The 22,507-nt window shown below is 45.6% G+C and overlaps 1 protein-coding gene across 2 annotated transcripts in view; it reads right to left on the bottom strand.

The window, feature by feature from the left end:
* The window catches only part of UBASH3B (ubiquitin associated and SH3 domain containing B), a 75,968-nt gene that overhangs the window by 7,979 nt on the left and 45,482 nt on the right, over window positions 1–22,507 (bottom strand). The window contains exons 2-11 of one of the 2 annotated variants that reach the window (XM_054223315.1): window positions 19,414–19,467; window positions 18,645–18,831; window positions 17,932–18,130; window positions 15,533–15,702; window positions 13,165–13,373; window positions 6,548–6,683; window positions 6,021–6,141; window positions 4,957–5,079; window positions 3,103–3,195; window positions 2,211–2,355 (exon numbers count right to left, since the gene is read on the bottom strand). In XM_054223315.1, coding sequence (XP_054079290.1) covers window positions 2,211–2,355; window positions 3,103–3,195; window positions 4,957–5,079; window positions 6,021–6,141; window positions 6,548–6,683; window positions 13,165–13,373; window positions 15,533–15,702; window positions 17,932–18,130; window positions 18,645–18,831; window positions 19,414–19,467 — 1,437 coding nt within the window. Of the gene's footprint in view, window positions 1–2,210; window positions 2,356–3,102; window positions 3,196–4,956; window positions 5,080–6,020; window positions 6,142–6,547; window positions 6,684–13,164; window positions 13,374–15,532; window positions 15,703–17,931; window positions 18,131–18,644; window positions 18,832–19,409; window positions 19,468–22,507 lie in introns of both variants that reach the window. The other variant, XM_054223316.1, reaches the window with a different exon arrangement.

The following is a 22,507-nucleotide window of genomic DNA, read 5'->3' as shown; positions in this document are numbered from 1 at the left end:
GCTGCTGGGAAATGCCTGGAATTAGCCGGCCTCCTCCCGGGCCAGGGCTTTTCAGTGAATTGCCTGGTGGGACTCCGGCCAATTGTATCAGCTGGAGTAGGTGGATGTGCACAGAGAAGCAAGGGATAGCAAGTGGAAGGCTGTATTTTCATGCTGTGGTGCAAGGAAAAGACCTAACTCTTCCATCCGTCCAGTGATCTGATCTATCTACAGGAATTATGCTTGTGAGAGGAGACAGAGAGCAGGAGGGCTGTCTCCCAGTCCCCCAGCAGCTGACCACACAAGAGCAGGCTCTTTTCTTGTGCCGAGAATATTTGTTACGGACTTCCCAGAAGGCACGTGCTTTCTGAAGCAGAGACTCTCTGTGGTCCAGCTCCTCTGCTGAGTGCTAGCCATGTGATACCCTTTCAGGGATAAATACAGTGTAAGGACTTCTATTTAGATATCCGCAGAGTATCTAAGTTGGAATTTTAGCTGCAGGCGGGAAGGATGCAATGAAAGTGGTTTATGGTATAATTAGCTATGAAAAAAAATAAGTTTTTTTTTCCTTTACGTTTGTCTTCTTTTTTTTCTTTTTAATGTTTCAACTGCTTATTCCACTTGAGGGCTCTTAAACACACGGGTGCACTGGGACACTGGGAAACACCAGCATTTCTGGTGATACCATAAACCACAAAAGCCCAGCCACAAAGTATTTGTCACAGAGCACACGTAGGTGGAACTCCTGTGTATGTATACGATGTGTGTATCATAAATGTTTTGGTTTTATCTGAGTTTGCTCAGCTGGTGATCAGTCTCACACTGAGACAGAAAGTGCTAGTCTCTGCAAGAAGTCATAGCAATACAGGTATTTCAGCAGTGAGGTGCAGTGGAAAACTGGAACTGTGTGACCTTTCTGGAGTTTCCTTGTTTGTGGGAGCTCTTTGAGTCTGGCTTGTATAAATGAATCATAAATTTGAGAGCAGGAAGCCTGAACAGATCTTCTTGTCTATTCTTTGCCACATGACTATTTCTGTTGGGTTTTATTTAGCCTTTCTCTTGGTGGCTTACAGTAAAAAGCATTTGTGGGTTAGGCTGGAGGGCACCACGGCTGCGATGCTTCATCGGGGAGTCAGAGGAGTCTTAAGTTTCCCTCTGGACCCTGGCTGCAGGTTGCTCCCAGCAGCCCCACAGTGTTTGCTGGCAATGCTGCTGGGAACGCAGAGGCATAGCCTTGCGGCTGGAGAAAAGGAAAGCAGCAGAGGCTGGCAGCAAGGGCATGAGTTTGGGATGTGGAGCCTAAGCAGGCACCAGGAGTGGTCTGTGCAGCCGCAGGGGTGACTGACAAAAATGCCAAGCTCTGGCAAGGTCAGCTCTGCACTTTTGGAGCTCTGTCAGGGACCCTGAAAGCTGAGTGAATTATCTTTGCGTTTCCCTTTTCTGCAAAGTGGGAGGAAAGATCAGTGGTGCTTATGCATTTGCCATTCAAATGTTTTTTAACCAGGCGTTTACTTTGTTTGCTTTCACCAACTGTTTTTGGGTTGAATACCATGAAAATGTGAATCAGAAACCTGCAATTTTTTCCATTAAAAACTTTTCAAATGTAATTGCTGAGACGTGGTAAACGCTTAGTGGTTAGCTCTTTGATAGAAAACCTCTGAATTTTGATGTCACAGGAGACGCTGGATTCCTGACAGATGCAAACATATTCCCCAGGGTGATGCAAAACTTACGATTAAGGTCCATCACCATACTAATCATAATAGAGAGACAGACAAGCTTTTTCTCTGGGGAAGGGAAGGGCGGGTGCAAATGAGCCCAGGGTCCAGTTTAGTCCATGAACATGATGGTCAGGGAACTGAGTCAGCAAAACAAGTTCTGTTAGCTCAGACCAAGCTTCTAAGTTTTAAGAAAAGGGTTAAAACAAACAAAAATACTTTGAGGGTTTCCTGGACACCTGAAAGATGCTCAGGGTGGAAGGAATACTGGAAAGAGGACCTCCATGATCAGCAATATAGCTGGACCTTGCTGGTGGTCTGGGAAATGTGGTTTATAAAAAGCCATTCTCAGGTCATGTTCAATGCAGCAGCCTCGAGCCTGCCCTAAGTTTATTCTAGGAGCCTCAGCAGCTCTTCCAGTCACTGCTTAAATTTTAAAACTCAGCAAAGTGTTACTTTTCAAAAAGAACGCCAAAAAGCAATGCAAGACCCTGTCACCCCCCTTTCTGCTACCTGTAGGTTGTATCGACGCTTAGAGTAGCTGCAGCTAAATCCACGGGGGGTATCCAGGCAGGTAGTGTGTTCCCAGAGACCCACTTGGTCCATTCAAACAAGCCCGGCTCTATTCGAATTTTCAGGTTGTTCTCTTGTTGCATACCTGGAAAAGGGAGAAAAGAGACCAGATATCACTGGAAGTAGCTGGGGAGGAAAGCAGCAAGACTTTGCAGCTTTAATACTTAAGTTTGATTGTAAATTATATTTTTTTCTCTCTAAGTTGTCAGTTGATCAATAGTAGGTATGAAAGATGAAGCATTTGATATATGTATTTAGCATATAACATGCCAAGGAACATAAACCTCTGGGTGGCAGCTATATGCAATATACTGAACCTAGGCGTGACTGTATTTTGGAGCTGGTTTTCAACTGTTTCCAATGCCAGGGTGTCTCATGCCTTTATTGCTATTTCCCTTCCAAGTTTATGCAGTGAATTACTCTTACTGGGGGTAGCAAGTTTCTCGCTGGTAGCAATTGCGGTGGGAGCGTGCAACGAGCAGCTGCAGGAGCGTGAGCAGGCAAGGGTGCGGGGCATGCTGAGCTGGAGGTGTCCACCTGCCCCAAACCCACATCTGGTTTCTGCAGGGGGAGCAATAAACCCCACCCTCGCCGGCAGCTGGTGTTACGGCCAGCATGCTGCTTGTCTAAGCACTCATCACACCGTGCAATTAGAGAAGGGTTACTTATGGACAGTGTTGCGCTAATGGGAAGTATACTCCCATGGAAATAGTCCTCACCCCAAATTACCATTTACTTGGGTCTCCCATGGCAGGCTCTCTTTTATCTGGTTGGCAGTGTTTTTCCCAGAAAGTGAGGAGAATGCAGCCTTTCCTGCTCGTTGCGTTCTTACCTTTCAGGATATTGTGCGCTGTCTGTACACAACGTAGGGATGGGGAGCTGTAGATGTAGTCTACGATGGTATTAGTTTCTAGCAAGGCTTCACCTGCAAGCAAGTTTCAACCCATGAATAAAAACAGACAAATGGCAATGTAACCGCAACAGCAGCATGCAGGGTATCTGTATCTGCAACCTGGCAAGGAGCTAAAGCAGCTTCCCAGCTGCACTGCTTGTGTTTGGGGAAATACGTGTACCCGTCATATTTTATTTCAGCGGTGTGTTGGGCACTGTGATGTGCACAGCTGTGGAACCGGGATACATTGTTCTGTATGTGTTGCTCCACGTGCGCCTAGGTACTTAACCCATATGCAAAGAAATCACAGCAGCTTTTGCTCAGTTTCTGCTTCTCTTAGATTTAGCCAAAAAAGCAAACAGTGTGCTGAGAAAAATTGTAGAGAGCTTGAATTTAATTTAATTTCATTTATAAGCCATAAATCAGAATGATTCAACTTAACTCAAACCCAACTTAATTCAATTGGCTTGATTCTGCGCTAGCATAAATTACCATTTCATTACACAGGTGGAAGATCACTGAAAATGAGATAAGAATCAACTCCACTATTAGGGTTATTAATATTCTTGCAATGCCTAAGGGAACCAAATGAGAACAGGAATCTGCTCAGCATTGCACAGACTTGTAGTAAGAGTTATATTTTTGTTATATTTGAAGAGGCAGGACAAAGAAGTGGGAGCAAGAAGGGGTTATTAACCTTGACTTCATATGTTTAATGATGGCTGTAACCATGTCAAACTGATCAATAAATCTCTTGAGAGAAGTGGTGTAATTTAGAAGGAGTGGCACATCTAACAGCCCTCCGTCACGGGGATGCTTTAGTCGTCAGAGGAATTACAGCTCCGGCAATTGTCAAGGTCGAGCCTGAGCCGCTGCGGCGGGGAGCGGTTGTCTGCAGATGGCTGGCACGCTGCACCTGCGCTGGCAGGTTGGTGGCGTCTGGGTCACGTATGCAGTTGCGTACTCGGACCCATTTAATGATACCAGCAAAGTGTGCCGTGATTGCTCCCAGAGTCACCTTCTGTTACGTGCATATTGCGAACCCCGATGCCATGTGGCCGGGAGTCTGAGCATCCTGCTGTTGTACAGTGATTTATTTTTGTTTAAAAAGCAAGTATAATTTTAGCTGCCCTAGTTTGAATGTGACCAACATGAAGTACTCTAAAGGATTTGAATTGGAGAAAATGTTAAGTACTGCTCTCTGAAGCTCATGTCTTTAAGGGGCTGGGCTCCCCTAATCACAATGGTCAATATGTGCTCTTTGACTACAGAATAATTTTCTGTGTATACACAAACCAACAGGCTCAGAAGTCAGCGACAAGGATCGGGGAAGGGGGGGAGAACACTGGAAATAATTTGAAATGTGTTTTTGCCAAATAAACGTAAAGCCAGACAGGCTGATAAAAGTATATTAGTGTAGAAAACTGCAGGTCTAAATTTAAGATTGTATAATCAAGGAAAATGCATATTTTGCACGAGGTGAGCATCATGCTGCTGCATTTCTCACCAACATTGGTAATAACAGCATCTTCCAGTGTGGCACGTTTACAGGGCGGTAGGGAATGCTGATGGCTCTGATTTCATACCACGTCCTGGATTTTGTGCCTTGTCTTTTCTTCAGCTGTAGCAGCTGAAGGAGACAAGTTTTCCTTTGAAAGGGGGGGCTTGCCAGGGAAGGTGAAGGGACTTTGCAAAGGTTCTTGAAACATCTAAACCCTGTTAGTTCAGGGCACCTGATTCATCCACGTTAGCAAAGCTTCCCGGGCAAGCTCTCCTCTGCTGAGGACAACTTACCAACAAGCCTTGCTTGTGTACAGCCCAGCACGGTGATTGGCGCATCTTTTTCATAATCCCTGAAACCGCCGCTTCTTTGAGGTAAGCTGTGAGGCATATTCAGGTTACTACGCATATACCTTCCTGTGAGGGAAAGGTTAGAAGCAGTTGCTGGAATTACTCGAGAGGCAGAGGGTATCACCCCTGTTTCTACCCTCTTTCACCACAACGTCTGCACCTTGCAGGCAATGCCTACACCTGGCTGTCAGGCAGTTTTTCCTCTGTAGAACTAGCAGGAATCTGAAAAAATTAAGTATCAGTCCAAAATCATCAGAGAATGTTGCTAGTTGTTTTAAAAGTTATCTTTAGGACACATTTAATGCCCCAAAGGAAAGTAATTTCCATCCTACAACAAATGAAACCTCAAATGTGACACTTTTACAGGAGGCTAAAATGTCAGAGCTCTTCAAATATAAATTAGAAAGAAAGTAGTTGTAAAGTCGTCCTTTTTTCCAATGATTTTGGCTACAAGATATGGGCATTTTTTTAATCGAAAAAAGACTTTTGATATATTCCCAATCAGCTCTAATGCCAATAGTGCCTGAAGTTATAGTCTGTTAACTATAGTTTGAAACTCAAGCATATTACTGGGTTGCAAATTGCAATTTATGCGCCAAAAGGCACTCTGAAATATACCTGTAGTGTTGTTATTTCTTTTAGGACTGGGAGCCAAATAGGCAAAAGAGGCTTTTTCTGACTGTAGTCGATGTTTGCACTGGACACTGACTACCAATGCCATCACTTCATTTCCATGAAAATGCTCTTTGGCAATGTTACTTTGATGGACTCTTTTCTTGCAATAGTTTTCCAAATATTAGCAAATGTAGTATTTATTCCCTGGCTTGTGTTTCACAGCTCTGCCATGGCAGAGCTCTGCACTGAGGTGCTCTGCAGCTGGTAGCTGCTCAAAGCAATGTTTTGTGTTAGGAAATCACAGCTTCCATCTAAGCTTTGCCCCAGGCAGTTGCAGCTCTCCTTCCTTCATCTAAACCTAGAGCCCAGGGGACCGGTGGGAGCCAACTCACCTTTGGCATCAAAACACTGTGACAACCAGTACTTCCCAAAAACGACATCCATCCTTTCCCCGTGTCTGCAGACGAACAGGCAGCGTTTCTGAGGCCCTGGCTGGCTGGTTATTCTCAGGGGCTGGAAGAAAAATTACAGGATGTTTGACCTTCATCAAAGTGCAAGGGTTTTTCTGAGAGCTGATTTACTAACGGGAGTCAGGACCAGGTACCGCTTGCTTTACCCTTGTGTAAATGCGGGTACAGGAAACTCTTCTGAAGTCGGTAAATTTATGCTGGTATAAAGCTACTAAAGGGAGCAGAGGATGGGGCCCTGCTGCCCCCTGCTAAGAGTAGGTTTGGTGACAGCAATGTCTTCTGTGCCTGTGGTTAATTGTGTCATTCAAAGGGTTGTAGAGAACTTTAACTTGTAACTTCTGACGCAGGCAGTGCAGGGAGACCAGAGGATAAGTTGTTGGGGAAAACCCAGTTGCTGGAAACTTGCCACTAAAACTGTGTGTGATTTCTATGTGTGCGTGGGTCCCTACCTGCACATTCTGGCAGATGATAGTGAGTGGCCCCGCGTCCCCGGGTCCTTGGTCTTCCTGCTGTCTTCTTTCCAGAGCTCCGTCAGTGAAGGCTTGGATGGACGGGGAAGACGTAGTATTCAGAATTGAGTAGGACCTGCCAAAAATAGAAGGATGTTGGCTTTGGGTATGTTTTGGACTTCATGCACTCAGGCTGCAATAAGGACATTTCTGTAGTCTTCAGGAACTGATGATAATTACTGTTGTCATGTTATTATGCTATTATTTGTATTTTAGTGCTGCCTAGAGAGCACCTTGCTAGGTGATGTATACACATGAAGGGACAAATCCCATCTCATCAGGCTTTCTGTTTCCTTAGAAACAGTTTCACAGAACAACAGTTCCCAAACTTTGGTCTGTGAGGCTCTGTCAGCCCTCAAATATTCTCATGGAAAATGCCAAGACCTTCCTCAGAGCCACAGGGTACTCACTAACATCATCTGGGAACCAGCTGCACATTATTTACGATGGTCTTGTGGACCAAAGTTTGGAAATTAATGGCTACAGGGAGTTTTCTCTCACCTTTGTAGCATAAGCTATTGCTTCAGTAGAAAGCTGGAGCACAGCCCTGCCTCTCATGCTGGACAGTTTTCAGGGTTTCTGTGCACAAAACAGCTTGTATCCCCTGGTAGGGACAGGGCATATTCAGTCTGAGTTGTTGTTTCTACATTTTTCAGTGCTGTCTATTCCGTTTCCCATCTACAGTGGGAATTTATTCTCACCAGTGCTTCCTGGTAAGTGTAGCCAAAGGGATATAATAGATCGCATTCTCCCTCAAGGGGCTTATCTAATGATGGTGCCTCTGAATAAAGCTCTCATGCCCAGGCGTTCAAGGACTGTAACCACGACCCTCAGGAGTAAACTCTGACAGGCAATTACAGAATCTGCAGTGACCCTCTGCTGATTCAGTTGCGTTGTATGGGTTATGTTTGCTTAGTCATGAAAAAAACCCCATTGTCAAATAATGTATATGGTCATGTACTTTGACAGAAATAGTTGCTGTTGCTTGCACTTTTCAGTGCCTTAAATATGTCAGAAGTTGCTTCCTGACTAGCACCTAGTTAGGACAAAATCTCAGAGGGGTTTCATAGCTGTTAAAATAACATCAGGTGCCTCTACCAATGGAACAAAAATAGGTTATCTGCATTTTTGTAAAGAACTGATCTTCTGTGAGATCATATGATTTGCACCAGTTTAAAGAAGAAAACAATACCCCACTGTTGGTCCCGATGTTGGTCCCTTATCTGGTGGAATTAGGGTGCAAGGGTGAGACCGAGCTACTGGCTTATTCAGTCAGTGAAGATGCCATGCAGAGGAGTGCTGACAGGGAAGGGGAGCAGGAGGTGGGAACCCGCTGTGCTGGGGACAGCACTGTTGATCCCCATCCAACAGCCACCGTGGGTACAGCTCTCTGTCAGCAAATAACCTCTCCAGCCTGTTGCTCTTACTCTTTCAGACCTGACCTTCTAGCATTACCGATTCTCGTAACTGTATTTACTTTACTCATGGTGAGCTCCCAACAAGGGCCGGGCTTGCTCCAAGGAACTGTTCCCCTCACTGCCCAAATGCAGATAGAGCATCAGAGGTCGGGGCAGGAAACATCTCTGAGTTAGGCATGGTACGACTCTCAGGCACAACAGGGGTGGTGAATCTTGAAGAAGAGTTAAACGTAGGCAGGAGAGCTTTGTGGATAGGCTGAGGGAAATATTACTGGGTGCTAGGGTGAAAAATCTTGTCTAACCCTCCTCCTCAGAATATATGCGTGCAATATATTGCAGGCAGAAGTACAGTCACACCACACTTCCAGCTGGCAGGATAAGGCCAACTCTGATCCAAAAGCTGCCTGAGTGCATTTGCGTGTGCCAAGCCCAGGGCGGCTAAGCCTGAGCAGGGAGCACAAACAGACATTTATCACTGAATTAAGTGGTCAGCTTGGAGTGTGGGTGCAGCTAGCGCAGATACATCCTCGCTGACCTGAAAACTTGAATATCTCAATATGAGAAGAACCTGAATTTCTTCGCTAGGACCCATCGCTGTTGCTGTACAAAGTGGCTCTTTGCCTTTAGTTCTGTGTTGCAGCTTCCAGTCCCTCATCCTGTCTCAGCCCTTTCCTGCTTTGCCCATATGATGGTCTTTTAAGGACACTGGCCTGCAGGATACTAAGGATTTGTTTGGTTACCCTTCTTCCCTTTGCCCTCAGGAGCTGCTGCACAATTTCTGAGACTTTCTTTCTCTCCAAGCCCTTATTAAAAGGCCATGAATGCTTTACTATCTATTTATAGATGCTAGGATTCGCTGCGAATGATGATGAGGCAAAGGCATACTATCTTGCTGTGTCTGGAGGAGAGCCATCAGTCTGACTTCAGTGGTATCTCCTTGATGTTGCTGGAAAACAGAAACTGCTGAAGCTATTTCAGCTTAGTCATCTTCTAAGCATAGGTCATTGTTTGGAAGCTTTTCCCAAAGGCTTGTGGTTCCTCTGCTTGGCAAACAGGGACTGAAGGCAGACAACAGCATCTACTGTCTTCTGCATGATGCCTTGCCTTTAGTGGTCTGTCAGTGGTACTGTGTGTCCCTGGAGGTAATGTTCTCCCAGGCAGGAAAGGCCCCTTGAAGAATGGAGGTGCTGCAGCAGAGGATGGAGAAAGGGTCATGGCATAACAGCGCTGGTCCTCCGCTCTGTGTAGGAAAAGGCTCCTCTGCTGCATCACTCATCATTGTCTAGAGGAGAGGGATCCCTGGAGAAAATGAACCAGCCATTGTTGCAGAACAGGAGGAAGACAGAGTGGAAAAAAACCTACTGAGGCCCAAATATAGCTTGAAAAATTAGGGCTGTTTTTCCTCCCTCTGGTACTTGTGCCAAGTCTGATTTTGCAGGCTTATTAAAGGGGCAAGGAATAGCTTTGGCATCTCATAGGGAGCTGAAATAGATGGCTGTGTAATATCTACAGTGCTTCTATCCATTTTGGGGCAGAGGAGGTGACTATTTCTGTCTCTGCTGGTAATGGAAAAGCAGTGCAGGGAACCATCACAAGTTTTAGCTTTAGGGTGGTGCTGGGTCCACAGATACAAAGATAGCACACTGACTTCTGCTGTATGCCTTTATATGCATAGGTGGAGAGCTCCGTGGTCTTGAATGCTTGTTTTTTGTGGCTTCTGTGGGGCAAGTAAATTCTTATACCTTCGCTGGGCTTCCCACCTCCTCTGGGTTGCATGTGCTGAGGGTGGAGAGTTTCTTCTTTTGACTGGGTAGCCCACTACTTTTCAGGCACGAAAGGCAACTTAGAAAATACCCTGCAAGCAGTTTGCTGGGGCTTTTAGGGTGGATATACATATATATATATATATATTTTTAATACTGGATCTGTAGTTTGGATTCATTCCAAGTAGCTTCAGCTCATCAGTAGCTTCTACTGCTACCAGGAGAGGATTTCCACCTTGATACTATACAGGGGAAAAAGTATTTTGTTTTTAACATACCAATGGCCAGGTCCTCTCCTAGGCTCAGTCAGAACAGATCTCCTGACATTGATAGAAACACAACCAGTTCCTCCCCTAAGGAGGGTCCAGGGCTTGTTTCAGAAAGGTTATTTTTCATTTGCATACTGTCACTGAGGGGATGGCAAGAACGGGTTACACAGACTTAGGATCTGGGTTGTGTTGTGTGGGATGCTGAAACAAGTTTCTCCTCACTGTTACCAGCAGGTCCAGTCCTTGGCATAAGAAGAAATCATGAAGGGATGTGCCACAGCCAGCAAAGAAATGTAGTTTAGGTGTACAGAAAATCCTTGGGGTTTGCAGAATAGAAGTGATACCATTCCTATTTTTAGTAGAGAGTGAAAGGATTCAGACCTGGAGTCTCTCAAGACACAACCTGGTTTCATGGGCAGTCACTCTGCCCCGAAGGCAAAGCCTGTTCTCCCCTATTAAATAGATCATCAGGCTTTTCTTTTTAGTGATGGCAGCCTGTTGGTTTGCAGCTGAGGTAGAGACCTTACTATAGGGTAGGGACATCTTTATGTTGTATGTTTGTACAGTGTTAGCCAGGAAGGTCTGTGTGCTGGGCAGGGCTTTTGAGGCACTATTTAGATATTAGCCATAAAAAGCATGTCCTGCAAAGGCCACAGTTCAGCTACTGCCTCACTTGAGCAGTGCAACAGGGAAACCTTTTTCAGGTGAAATGTGCAGGAGCTAGCAATCTAATTTTGCTGTATTAAAGATTTGATCAAATATCCCAAAATAGCATTTTGCCTGTCATATCTCTTGCGTGGTATAGCCAGGGTGCTGCAGCCCAGAGTGAGCTGTATTTTCGTGACGATCTCAATAATGTATGATTTTTCACTTGAAGAATGCAGTCTCTTGTGACTAGGAGGGAAAGCTCCATGGCTGTTATTTCTTTTTCATACTCTGCAGGGATGAAACAGGACATGGCAGCATACACAGCATACACAGAGGCAGCACAAACCAACCCCCAGGATCACAGCATCGCTTGCCAGCAGCAGCCTTGGTCCAACACCCTGATCTGGGTCCCATCTCCTGCACCATGGCGATTCTCCTGCACTCCTGGTGAGTACTGCCATGCTCACTTTCAGGTCTATGAAATGAAGGTATCTGTGCACCATTCGTCTCTTGCCACAAGGATCCTACCATGAATACCGTGGCCTAGATGGCAGTGGGGCTTACTTTTAGCTTGCTATATTGTTTTGACCAAATGACATTCTGTAACATTCCCTGCGGGAAGCTGTTGTGTAAAACAAGACTGTTTCTGGGTATGTAATAATGTTTTTGATAAATGCTCCATATTGCATGCTCCAATTCATGATTTATAGTCTTTCGCGGTAATCAGGGAAGGGGCATTTCCTTTCTTTGCTTGTCTGGAGGCAGAGGTGCTGGAGTTAAAAACATTTGGCTTTCTTTTTAGTTGCTGCTGCCGTAGGAGTTCTTTCCCATGCTAGTCCCTAGGCCTCAAAACCCTTCCAGGCACTGGAAGGAAAAAAAGCAGAATCCACTGAGGCAGGCTGCTGCAGTCAGTGTATGTGGACCTGAGACCATTTTGGCTGGCAAATTTTAGAGGAAGAAAGGATGGTCTTGCTGGATTGGAGGTTGGAGGATCTGGATTAAGTCCTGTCTTCATGCAAACTCTCTACCTGACTTTGCCCGTGTGCCTTGATTTTCATTTCTTTAAGCCCTGGTTCCTGGAGGGCTTTTCTTTTCTCGTAATGAAAGGTGAGCTGAAGTTTGATGGTGACAGACTTGGTATAGATAGGTTTGTTCTGTTTGGCTACCATATGGATGAAAGCCCTTTATTAGTGGTGTTAATTTCTCAGAGGGCAGGCAAAAAAAGAATAAATGGTTGTGACAGCAGGGGTAAATGAAGGATCTCTTGCTATACTTGTCCCTGCCTGACAGAATTCAGGGCTAAGCCAGAGCTGGTTTACGGAAGGGCAGTGGTTGGTGGCAGTCGCATCTGGAAGCCAGCCTGCAAGCTACGATTGCCTTGTGCCTGCTCTCCGTCTGTCATTCACCACGTTGCATGTGTTAAGCCTGAAAAGTCACAGGCAAAGAAAAAGACTGCTTGCGCTTTTGCTCTTTTTGTTACCTGCATTTTGCTTGATTTGAAGAGTTGTTAGATCTGTTTCTATTAAGTGCTGAGTTAGGTCAGTTCCTCTGGTTGTGCCATGCTGACATAGGTTACCGAATGCTTTCCCTTTCTGCTCAGACTCTCTCCTCACAGGTCATGTTTGCCCACTGAAATTTGAGATGCAAACTGTCTGTGCTTTCTTCTGTATCTCCATCCCTCCCCTTTGTAACTAACCTGCTCACTGGTGTGACCATAACCAAACTCCTGTACCTGTACATTGCTTAGCAGAGGGGCAGCAGGCAGGAACGTGTCTCTCCCCTCTCCTTGTGCTCTTACATACAAACTACTCCCAATGCTCCAGATTTGTCAAAGGTGTTTGGGTGCTTAGAGGTGCAGACAGCCTTGCAGGAGTGCCAAGACCCACCCCTCAAGCACTAGTGTTTTATTGCTGTTTAACTAATTCCCATAAAAATCAAGAGGCATAAGGCATAACCTTATTCAGAAGGTAAGGTCTGCATTCTCATCGAAGCCAATGGCAGGCAGGCAAGTAGGCGCTTCTGAAAATCTTGCTAAGTATCTTAAGAAACATTGCTGATCCCAAGTCCCTTTCCCCAGGGAATTATATACAGCAGATCTCTCTTCCCAAATTAATGCTCAAATTTAAACCTTTCTGATCCTAGTCCCAGCACAGAGGTGTCTACACAGCAGTGGCTCTACAGCGGCCATCTGCTCCGGCTCCATTAACCAGCAGTGGTGATTCTATGAGTAATAGTTGCTGTAACATTTTGGCTAAATAAATCACTTCATCCTCTAATCCCATGCACAGGGATAGCATCTGCTCTTCCTTTGCTTATGAGACGGGGCTTTGTGTGCCAGTACATTTTCCCCAAGTGACCTTCTCAGCAGCCCTGGGAGACTCTTCACTTACCCAGGTGAAATCCCAGTGCTGAGCCCCCGTTTTACAGTGATGGAAACTGGACTGAGCAGCTTTACCTACCCATGAAACACCCAGGTCCCACATTCATCCGCCTTCGTGATGTAATTTTCAGGCAGTAGCCCAGAACAGCCAGTTGCAAGGGAAATGCCATAAATCCAGCCCTCACTTGTACTGGTTTGTTCCACTGGGGACATGAAAATAAAGTCCCCTGGGACCAGCTCGAGTTCATCATCATTCTGGGGGGTGTAAGGATAGATCACTTGCAGAGTCTGGGGGAGAAAGAGAAGGACAAATGAATGAAGTGAAGGAGCACTCCCATACCAGACCTTTAACCTTAGCAAGGTGTGAACAGTTCTCCTTATAATGCATCACTTTGTGCTTTATCCAGTAAAGCTTTACCTTCAAGGAATTCCTGCCACTTCCCACTCTTTGCTGTTGGAAAGCTTTTCTAGGTATTTACTCCTTCTTCCCTCTTTGATTCCAGTTGTGTCTTTGATAACCAGGAGGGAAAGGGGGGATGATTATTTTAGAGCGAGCAAAAACATGACTGTGTGCTTATATCTAAGTGCCCTGTTAAAAACTGAACCAAATTCTTATTGGGACCTGGAATTTACACAGCTCTAGCGGTTAGTGACTATTTTTGGTTTACCTACTTGTGCTTGATCTGAAAGAGCAGTTCTCCTTGTTGCTGTTACTTGTGAAGACATGGCAGAGACACTGCTGGGGGGGTTACAGGTTTGATTCAGTGACACCCTGCTCTCAAAGCTGTTCATGAGAATGCACAGGAAAAAATACAGGTGGTGAGAAATACTGGGATTTGGCCACATTGTTTTCTTTGTATTACCTAACATGAACAGGATCGAGTTAAAAGGTGGGGGAAAGATCAGTGGGTATAATTCTGTAACCTCTTCACTGGAGCTTGAGGAATCCACATGTATTAAATGTCTATCAGTAACTTTCCTTGGAAATGGCTACAGCGGTCCCCTGTTTTAAAGGAGAACATGTTATTGTCCCTGGCCAAGCCTAACTTCTGCAATGGCATCATGCAAAGAAAAACCGTAATCTGTTGAGCAGCTCTGATCTCCTGATGGTGTCAGCCCGTTTGCTCACTAATCCTCCTAGACTATTTGTGGCATCTTCAAAGGAAGATGGAAACTAGTCACTGTCACCTGATATCACAAGGCCAAAAGTTTCACACATGGCTGCCTGAAGTTTGATATGCAAAGATGTGAGCTGGTTTTCATCAGCAACTCCCTTTGCAGTCAGCGGTAGTGTTGACTACTCGCAGCTTCTAAAGGACAAGATGACTCTTTGGATAGGAAAGGAGGCTGTCTCACATGGGAAGCATGGCCTGGGCTGGGTCAGAGCACCGTGTGTGAGAGACTTCAGCTCTCTGGAGGCTTTGGCATCTGTTTACTCTGAGGTGTATTGTGTACTGGACTAAAATCACTTCTTTCCACTCCACCACAGGTTTTGTGTGCATGATTCTGAACAATGCTCTTCGGTAGGATTAATCACCTCAGCCTCAGGAGTCTAGTTTGCTGCCTGAGCAGGCACCTTTTGGAGGTTCCCTCCTCCAGAATTTGATTCATCTAGTCCTGAGATAGACATCTTAGATGGGTCAGATGACTCACTTTATGGAGGTGCCTGTTTCTCCGCACTGAGCCTCAGTGCAAAGGGAGCCACAGACCAGCTCAGACTTAGAGGTCTAACTTGGGGATATTTACAGGGAGGTAAGATGAATTTCATGCATGGTTTCTCTATGCCCAAGATCCCAATCTACAAAATAGAATATTTTTTTTCTGTATATTGTGTTGGAGAACAACATTATTAAGAAAACTATGTTAAGACACTTAGATACTGCAGTTATAGAATCCATAAGAGTAACTGAAGTATATGGGCCACGAGGGTAAATTTTTCTTACGCAATTAAAGTAAATGCTGTGGTTAATAATAATGTCAAGCCTGTATAGAAGAAATAGATAGCGGTCAGGTTTATGATACTGGCCTGGTTCCTGAGAGATCAGACCAGTTTACGTTAAGCTAGCAGGACAGTCATTGTTAGAATTAATTAATCCAGCAGGGCATTGTTCCCGCAAGAAGCAAGAAATGAAGTGGGTAAAATAGCAAGTCCAGGCAGTATGAGCAAAAAGCAAAAAAAATGCAAGATGGTCCGTTGGTTAAGATGACTGGTGGGATGTGGGGAGGTCTATGTTCTGGGTGTCCTTGTGGGACCTGAGGCAAATTCCTTCATGTCTGTATAATCTGTGCTGCATATCCGTACAACTCTCAGCAGGGGACATGGGAGTCCTTATTCAGCTCGCTCCTTGTGAGCACATGTGAGCTGCAAATGCAGCTAGAACAGCCTGTGACTCTGCTACATCCTCTTTTTTCAAATTTTTGGACTGAAACAAGCTCCAAAAATTTACCTCATGATTAACGAAGCGTATGTCTCGGGAGAATATCGCAGCAACCCAGTCGCAGCCCAGTTTAACATCAATGTTCTGTGCTAACTTCTCCAGCGTGGGCAGGTGGCTGGTCTGGAAGTGATAGGCCAGTGTCACGTGGAGCTGCTTCTTGTGGGGCTCCACGTGAACATCTGCAAAGAGATGATGTCCGTTAACAACAAGTGACTGTCGAGATTAGCAGCTTTTTGAAGGTGTAAGAGTGTCTATCGGCTCTGAACAGGAGTTGGGAGCAGACCTTTTAAAGATAGCTTAAGTGGAACAAATTGTAGGCCAGTTTCTGAAAAGGCTCAGGGGAAGTCAAACATGAGTTCCCTATGTATGTTGCACCTTGGATCAAATTATTAAAGATTTGTGGTCTGGTTCAGTCCTGAGTCACACCAGGGTGGTAGGCAAGGCATCCTTGCTAAATGGCCAAAGCTCACTTGCATTCAGAAAACAATGGGTTTCTGGATGGTGTGATAACAGTTATTGCCATTTTGAACCCACTGGATCTTCTGCAAAAAAGAGACACTCTTCCAGGAAAAGGGTGGCCTTTCTATCATTAGCAAATTAGGATCTCTCCAAAATTAGCAAGGTAAAAATCAGAATTTTTACTCTCCCTCCTCTGGTCCCTCTCCTACGGTAGTAATTACAAATCCGTGGAATTTACATGTTCATGTGAATTGATTAAATCTTTTCCCTGGACATTAGTAGGATTACCAGATTGCCCACTGAGGGTGAAGTATTCCAGAATTGTGGAAACAGACATCGATATGATAATGATTCAAAATGATCCTACAGAAAAAGAACCTGTATTAGGAAAAGACTCCAGGAAGCAGAAAGGTGAAAGTATGTGCAATATTGAGACTCTTCCAGTAGATGTGGAAATCATAGGATACATTGTTTGCATATAATTTATTCTTGCTTATTCAACCAAAAATTGCAATTAAATTTGACTGATTATTGAGTCAAAATTGCAGCTATTCAGAGACTTGGCTCCAAGTGCCAGCCAGGGGTAGCTTTGCAAGCTCATCCATCTTTTTTTTGATTAGCAAGAAAAAATGTGCTCTGTATCTGTGAAAAAGCCCCAGAGACTTTAATGTGATAACCTGACCAAGCTGTGGACTGCAATGCAGCAATTGGCTTCCCCTAAAAAATAAGCAATTTGGTCTGAATTGGAGCAGTCGCAGGGGCAGAAGCTTGCTGGCAGCCACTGATGCTTCTTTCTTCTGTTTTTGGGGTAAGACCTGCCCTTTTTGACTGTGTTGGTTTGGAGGGTATGTCTCTGCTGTGCAGGGGAACATTTGTACCATTCTTACATGGCTGCAGCAGTCCCTGGACCCGTCTAACATCTCTGTGCTTGTTGCTGCTTTCCAAAATGTGCATGTGGAAATATAACAGCCATTTCCTCTCTCTTCTAAAGGGAAGAAAAGTTCTAGGTCACTGTCAGGTGAAAGCAATGCATTTCAGAGGTGTGATGAACCTACGTCACGTCTGTATGTCTTCCTCTGAACCGGGGCAGAGACTTGTAGCTGTTCTACATGTCATTATGGGGTGCCTGTCTAGCACGGGAACACCCCAGGGACTCAGAAGGTGCTGTATCTTGATGCACTTAAACTCCAGGATGAGCCTGTGATACTGAAGGACTAAACCGGTTGTGTTGTGACTAGTCTGGGCTGAGCGCTACAGTGACGGAGGGTGGGAGGATTAGTCAGGGAGCTATTATAGTGCTCTGATGCTGTTCTGACTTCCAAGTTTGGAGGTAATCGGAGGACACCTGGAGAGCCTGATCAGTGGCAGAGACCGTCAGGGCACGGGGTGCTCTGGTTATTTCCCCCTCCCAGTTCCTGAGGGGTTCCCTCCTCCAGAAGCAGCAGAGGACTGGGTGACAGAGCCATCTGTGGTGTTACTGAGATAGGGCTATTTGAGAAGGTTCCCTCCTATGTTGCCAGGGCACTTGAGGTCTTCTCACAGAACCCTGTTTGCATCTCAGAAATGCAGTGAAAAATCGAACACAGCCTTTACATGGCTGGGGAAGGTTTTGTGACAGTGGCTTGAGGCATTGAGTGGAGCAGGAAATGCTCAGCCTTGCAGACAGAGCGTCTATCTGAAAGGTTAAGGAACCACCAAATGTCAACTTCCCTTTCAGGAGATAACACTTGAGACTAAGTGTGAGGTGATCTTTCAACTGAAAAAGCACTGAAACACAAAGCACCTGACGGGGTGTTCCTCTCGGGCTCTTAGCCTTCAGGACACTTTTAAAAATCAGGTATTGGCTTCACAAGCTTCATTTCTTTGTGCCATCAAAACTTTGTTCTCTGAAAATGCCCAAGCCTTGACCACGTTGTGAGCTCTTTGAGACTGACAGCATAGTCACTCACCTGCTTTAGAAGCAGCCTCTGCAGCGAAGTCTGCAGCAAACTTCTTGAGGACCTCAGCACTTTCTTCCTTGACAAAAAGCCCAATGAAGTTTGAGGACGTGTAGAGCTCCAAAGGTAGAGGGGCAGGGAATTTGCATTTCCACCGCATCACGGTGGCCTGCAGAGCTTCAGTGAGAGCATCGACCTTGCTGTCCTCGCACTGCCAAAGGAAACGGGACAAGCATTTCTCAGGTGGAGAAGCATTCCTTATGCCTGTGCTTAGCTCTCCAGTGTAGAGGAAGGAAAGGCTTGGGTGGGTGGGAGTGAATGGTAATGCAGTGAGAAAAAGCACAGGGTCATAGAAAAAGGGGTGTTTAGAAATCATCTGCCCCTCCCTTGTGCTCAAAGCAGGATCAGCTATCCCCGAGTAACCTGAGTAACCTTCTTAACCTCACCCCCCATCTATTCTCATGTTAATGATCACTTGAGATTATGAGAATTTGGTCTTCTGCTGCTGCTCTTCCCTTAAAACAACCCGCTTAAAAACCAATTACCTCCTCAACAAGCCCAGGCATCAGGCGGTTCTGGTAATACCCCCCCCCCCGCCACGAACTCCCGAGCACAGCCCCTTCTGCAGCGCCTGAATGAAGCATGTAAGGTCTCCAGTCTGGAGCTGGCAAGGGCTGCTCATGAATGCATGCATAAAGGCAACGGAAAGAGGAGCTCTGGTTTACCATAAAGAACTGGCAAAGTGTGATATGTGGGAAAATGTTGTGAGCTTTGTTCTTCCCACAGATCTGCTTTGACTGCTGCCAGAACTCAGACAGCTTCTGAGCCAGGGGGCCCGTGGGGCGCAGGTAGAGGACATACTCCCGGGGCAGGGTGTCATCGAGGAATGGGTCACCCACATGGGAGAACAGCCTGAGAGTGAGAAAAAACTGTTAGATGGACAGATAAAGACACATATTTTTTCAGCAACATCAGCTTCCCCTGTCCTCACTCCCTTTCACTCTCCCTTTATGGAAACAATCAGTTCTGGCAGGTCAGGCAGAGAGGTGCACTGTCTCACCTGCAGCCCATTACCACTACTAAGTAATACAGAAAATTGGTTTTTAGTTTCAGTCTGAGGCTCTGAAGATCTAACCTGGGTCACTGCTTCTGCCTTTCTGACTTTTGGTGTACAAAACACAGGGAGGAGAGCACTAGAAATTGCTCAACATCTTTGAAAAGGCAGCTCTCAGTTTTCTGTTTAGGTGCTAGAGTGGAGAGAGAAGTGGTTCCTTTCTCTCACCTTTTTTTGCTATTACTCGAGATCACAAACTCCCAGACAAGGCTTGTTTCTGGATTGCTTATTTACAGCACTTAAATGATGTCTCACTGATTTTGCTAGTGCCTTTTGATAACGCCCCTGTTTAAACATCCCACATTCTAATGGCTAAAATCTTAGACATTAAATTCACTAATTTTTTTTACTCTTCTTAACATTTATTACTTCATACCAACCAGTCGCATGCTGCTTGAACACTTCTTCCACCTGTCGATGCCAGTGCTTTTTGTCTAAAGAGAGAACAAAATAAAAAAAATACTTCAGTGATGCTGGATTTTATGGCTATAGTCACATCTATTGCTTGAACCTTGGTTCCTTGCTGGGGAAGGGCTGTAACGGTGTGTTTAGAAACCTGCGGGGTACGCTTTCCACACGGATTCCCTCAGCCCTGGGGCTTTCTTTCGGATGAGTGGCCTGTCAAATTGTTTGAGGGGCAAAGTCATGCAGCCTGTTTGAAGCATGAGATATCGACCTCTGGGTTTTCCCTGCTTGGCCTGGTGCTTTTCTGGCTAGTGAAGCACCGCCTGTTGGCATTTAAGGACCTCTTTGCTGATCGTTTCCTCAGCACGAAAATCAAAAGGTTTGGGTCTGGAAGTGCAGACATTGCAATAGCACCGAGGACAAGAAAAATTCAACTGCCACCAGGGGGCACAAACCAGAGATTTTTCAGGTTACGATAACCTGCCAAAATTTGCTAGTTCCCTTCAGTCCTTGCTACATTGAAGATGCTCTTTTGCTTATTTCCCTTCAGGATGCCTCCCTTTCACTCGAGCTAGGAAGACCTAAGTCTGTTTAGCAAGTTTTCCAGTTGCAGAATAAACCAGCACAGTGCTGTTTAACTTGTAGACATGTAATTGTGTTTTCCAAATGCTGGATGTGAGCATTGAAATGCAGCTGTGGATCAGCTCAGCTTTGCAGCACTAGAGACTGCCAACATGAGGAATTCACCCAGAATCCAAAGGCTTAAATATTTAGCAAAAATTATGAATGAAGGAGACAGAAAAGGATAGAAACATTAGGGTCATGGGGCAGAAATCAGGCCCTCAGTTGGACGTCAGGAGGCAAATTCCCCATGAATAGGTGATTTCAGAGATTCCTACTTAAGGGAAGAAGGGGCAGTATTGCTCTCAAACAAGTGGATCTGGTAGGAAGGAGGCCAAAACGAATGGGATGGTGGTCTAATCTAATTAACCAGCACACACTCATGCAAAATGATGTGGGTGGAGGAAGGTCTGAAGAGCAAGAAGCCTTCGCAGAAGGCAAAAGTGGGGTTTCCAGGGAGCTGAAGCAAGGGAAAGGGAAGTGATCCTACAGATGGACAGTGCCAGAAAAGGATCTACATCCTACAGACCCTGCTGGTAGAAAGATGTGTCTTTCCCAGCATTAGACAGCAAGGAATGTGCTCAAGCATCAGTGCAGCTCCCACCAAAGGCAAAGCCCTGCTGGCTGCGGTTCGGCATGTGAAGCACGAGCAGGGATACAGCCCAGGGACTGGGAAAGGCGACAGCCAGTTGTATTCTCCAGTCGTTAATTTGGCTGAAGCAGCTGCCTCCCTTTTGCTCTGTAGGTTGTACGCCGTGTCTCAGAGCTGCCTGCTCTTAGCGACAGAAAATCTGACTGAGGACAGGAAAACTTCTAGTTTACACCGGTTGGCCTCAAGCCGTAACCTAATCTTACTAAATATGGTATGTTACAGCTTGATAATAGTGCAAAAGACTTGCTGACATCTTCAAGCTAGAGGGAATGTGCCTGACCAAAGAGACAAGATCAATGTACACTCTGTGATATTTGCTGCTGGTTGGTTATAGGAAGCAGGTCCAAGTGAGGGAGAAGGGCCATGGCTCGAGGATTAGGGCAGCTGGAACCTTCCAGCATTTCTTGTTTCTGCCCATAGTGCTGTATAGGATGTTTACGGCGCTTTTGTTGCCCTTTCTGTCTGCAGTGATGACTTTCGAAAGCACTCTGATAACCATGCGGGAGTATGCAACGTTACCCACCAGCTCGTAGACATGTGTTGTTGACTCAGCTGTGTTTCAGCTCTGCCCTTGGCTTCCCCACCCCTTGAATATACATATTTTTCTTCATTTTGAGAGTAAGAGGAAGGCAGAAAGATAATGCTGCAAAAAAGGGCTGTGTTGCAAATGTGTGATTATGAAAATACTTCCTCCTGAAGCATTTTGCTGCCCTTATCTGCCAGCATTCATTTGAGATCAGCAGAGCGCTGGTCCAAGCACCTGCCTTCTGGAAGGATGTATCTTGCACGTTCAACATCGTAGTTTGGTCTGTTCTGTCTTGCTGACCTTTCCCTAGTCTGGCTCAGGTGCACTATGCAAAACAGCCACTGCTTTGCTTTGAAAAGTAGTTCAGACAGGAGCAAAGAGCAAAAAGCAAAAAGCTGTCCCCTTGCACAGGCTGGGAACCTTTCAGGAGGCTGCTCCTTGAGCAGAGCAATGGCCGTCCATGGATTTTCCTGGCCTTGGTTTCATTGTCCATTTCTATTAAGTAGCTTTTGCCTGGGTTGTTTATGCTCTTTAAAACACCACTAAAATGTGGCTCTCCTAACCATACATCTTGCCACTGAAGTGTGTCTGTCTGTGTTGCATCCATGGCAGTGAATTAAAACCGTCCTCCCAGTAAAGCTCTGGCTTCGAAATGAGCAGTTTCTCCCGTTGCAAAGTGAGGGCAGACAAGCTGGCTCGCACTCAGTATTTACTCCCTCCAGTCCCCAGAGCAGATCTCTGAAGGAGTAATGCACAATCTAGCAGGACAGACGGTTCTGCCACCCACCCTTGTTGACTTGTTCCCTTAATGAATTGATGTTTCCTTGGAACAAATAGCACAATAGAGCTCTGCTGGAATTGACTGCAGCTCCTTCTCTGCTGCCTTTGTGCTCCCGGGACCCAAAAGGGCATTAGAAAACATTAGGCTGGGCCCCACATGCTTTTGTTCATGAGTGATTTCAAAAGGTGCCTATCTCTTCCATGGGGACAATAAACTCTCTTTTCAATTTAATTTTCAGTGCGAGGAGGAAGTACTGCATAAAACAAATAAAAGCCAAGGTATATTTTTATCATGGGACCTGAAGCTGAGAGGCACTGTTTTTTTTTTCCTTTTTTATTTAGTGCTGGGAATGGTGATGATGATTGATAGACTCTGGTTAGTCACAAAACAGGGCATGCACTGCACCCCTCCCAAATACCTGCCTCTGTAGCACCATCAGAACCTGGAGAGGACCTGTCCTCCGGGTGCTCCAGCTCCCCCCGGCCCTGG

Source organism: Rissa tridactyla, chromosome 17 (genome assembly GCF_028500815.1).
Source record: "Rissa tridactyla isolate bRisTri1 chromosome 17, bRisTri1.patW.cur.20221130, whole genome shotgun sequence".
Taxonomy (NCBI): Eukaryota; Metazoa; Chordata; class Aves; order Charadriiformes; family Laridae; genus Rissa; species Rissa tridactyla.
The sequence above is the reverse complement of the archived record's forward strand: the minus strand, read 5'-3'. Positions and strand labels throughout refer to the sequence as shown.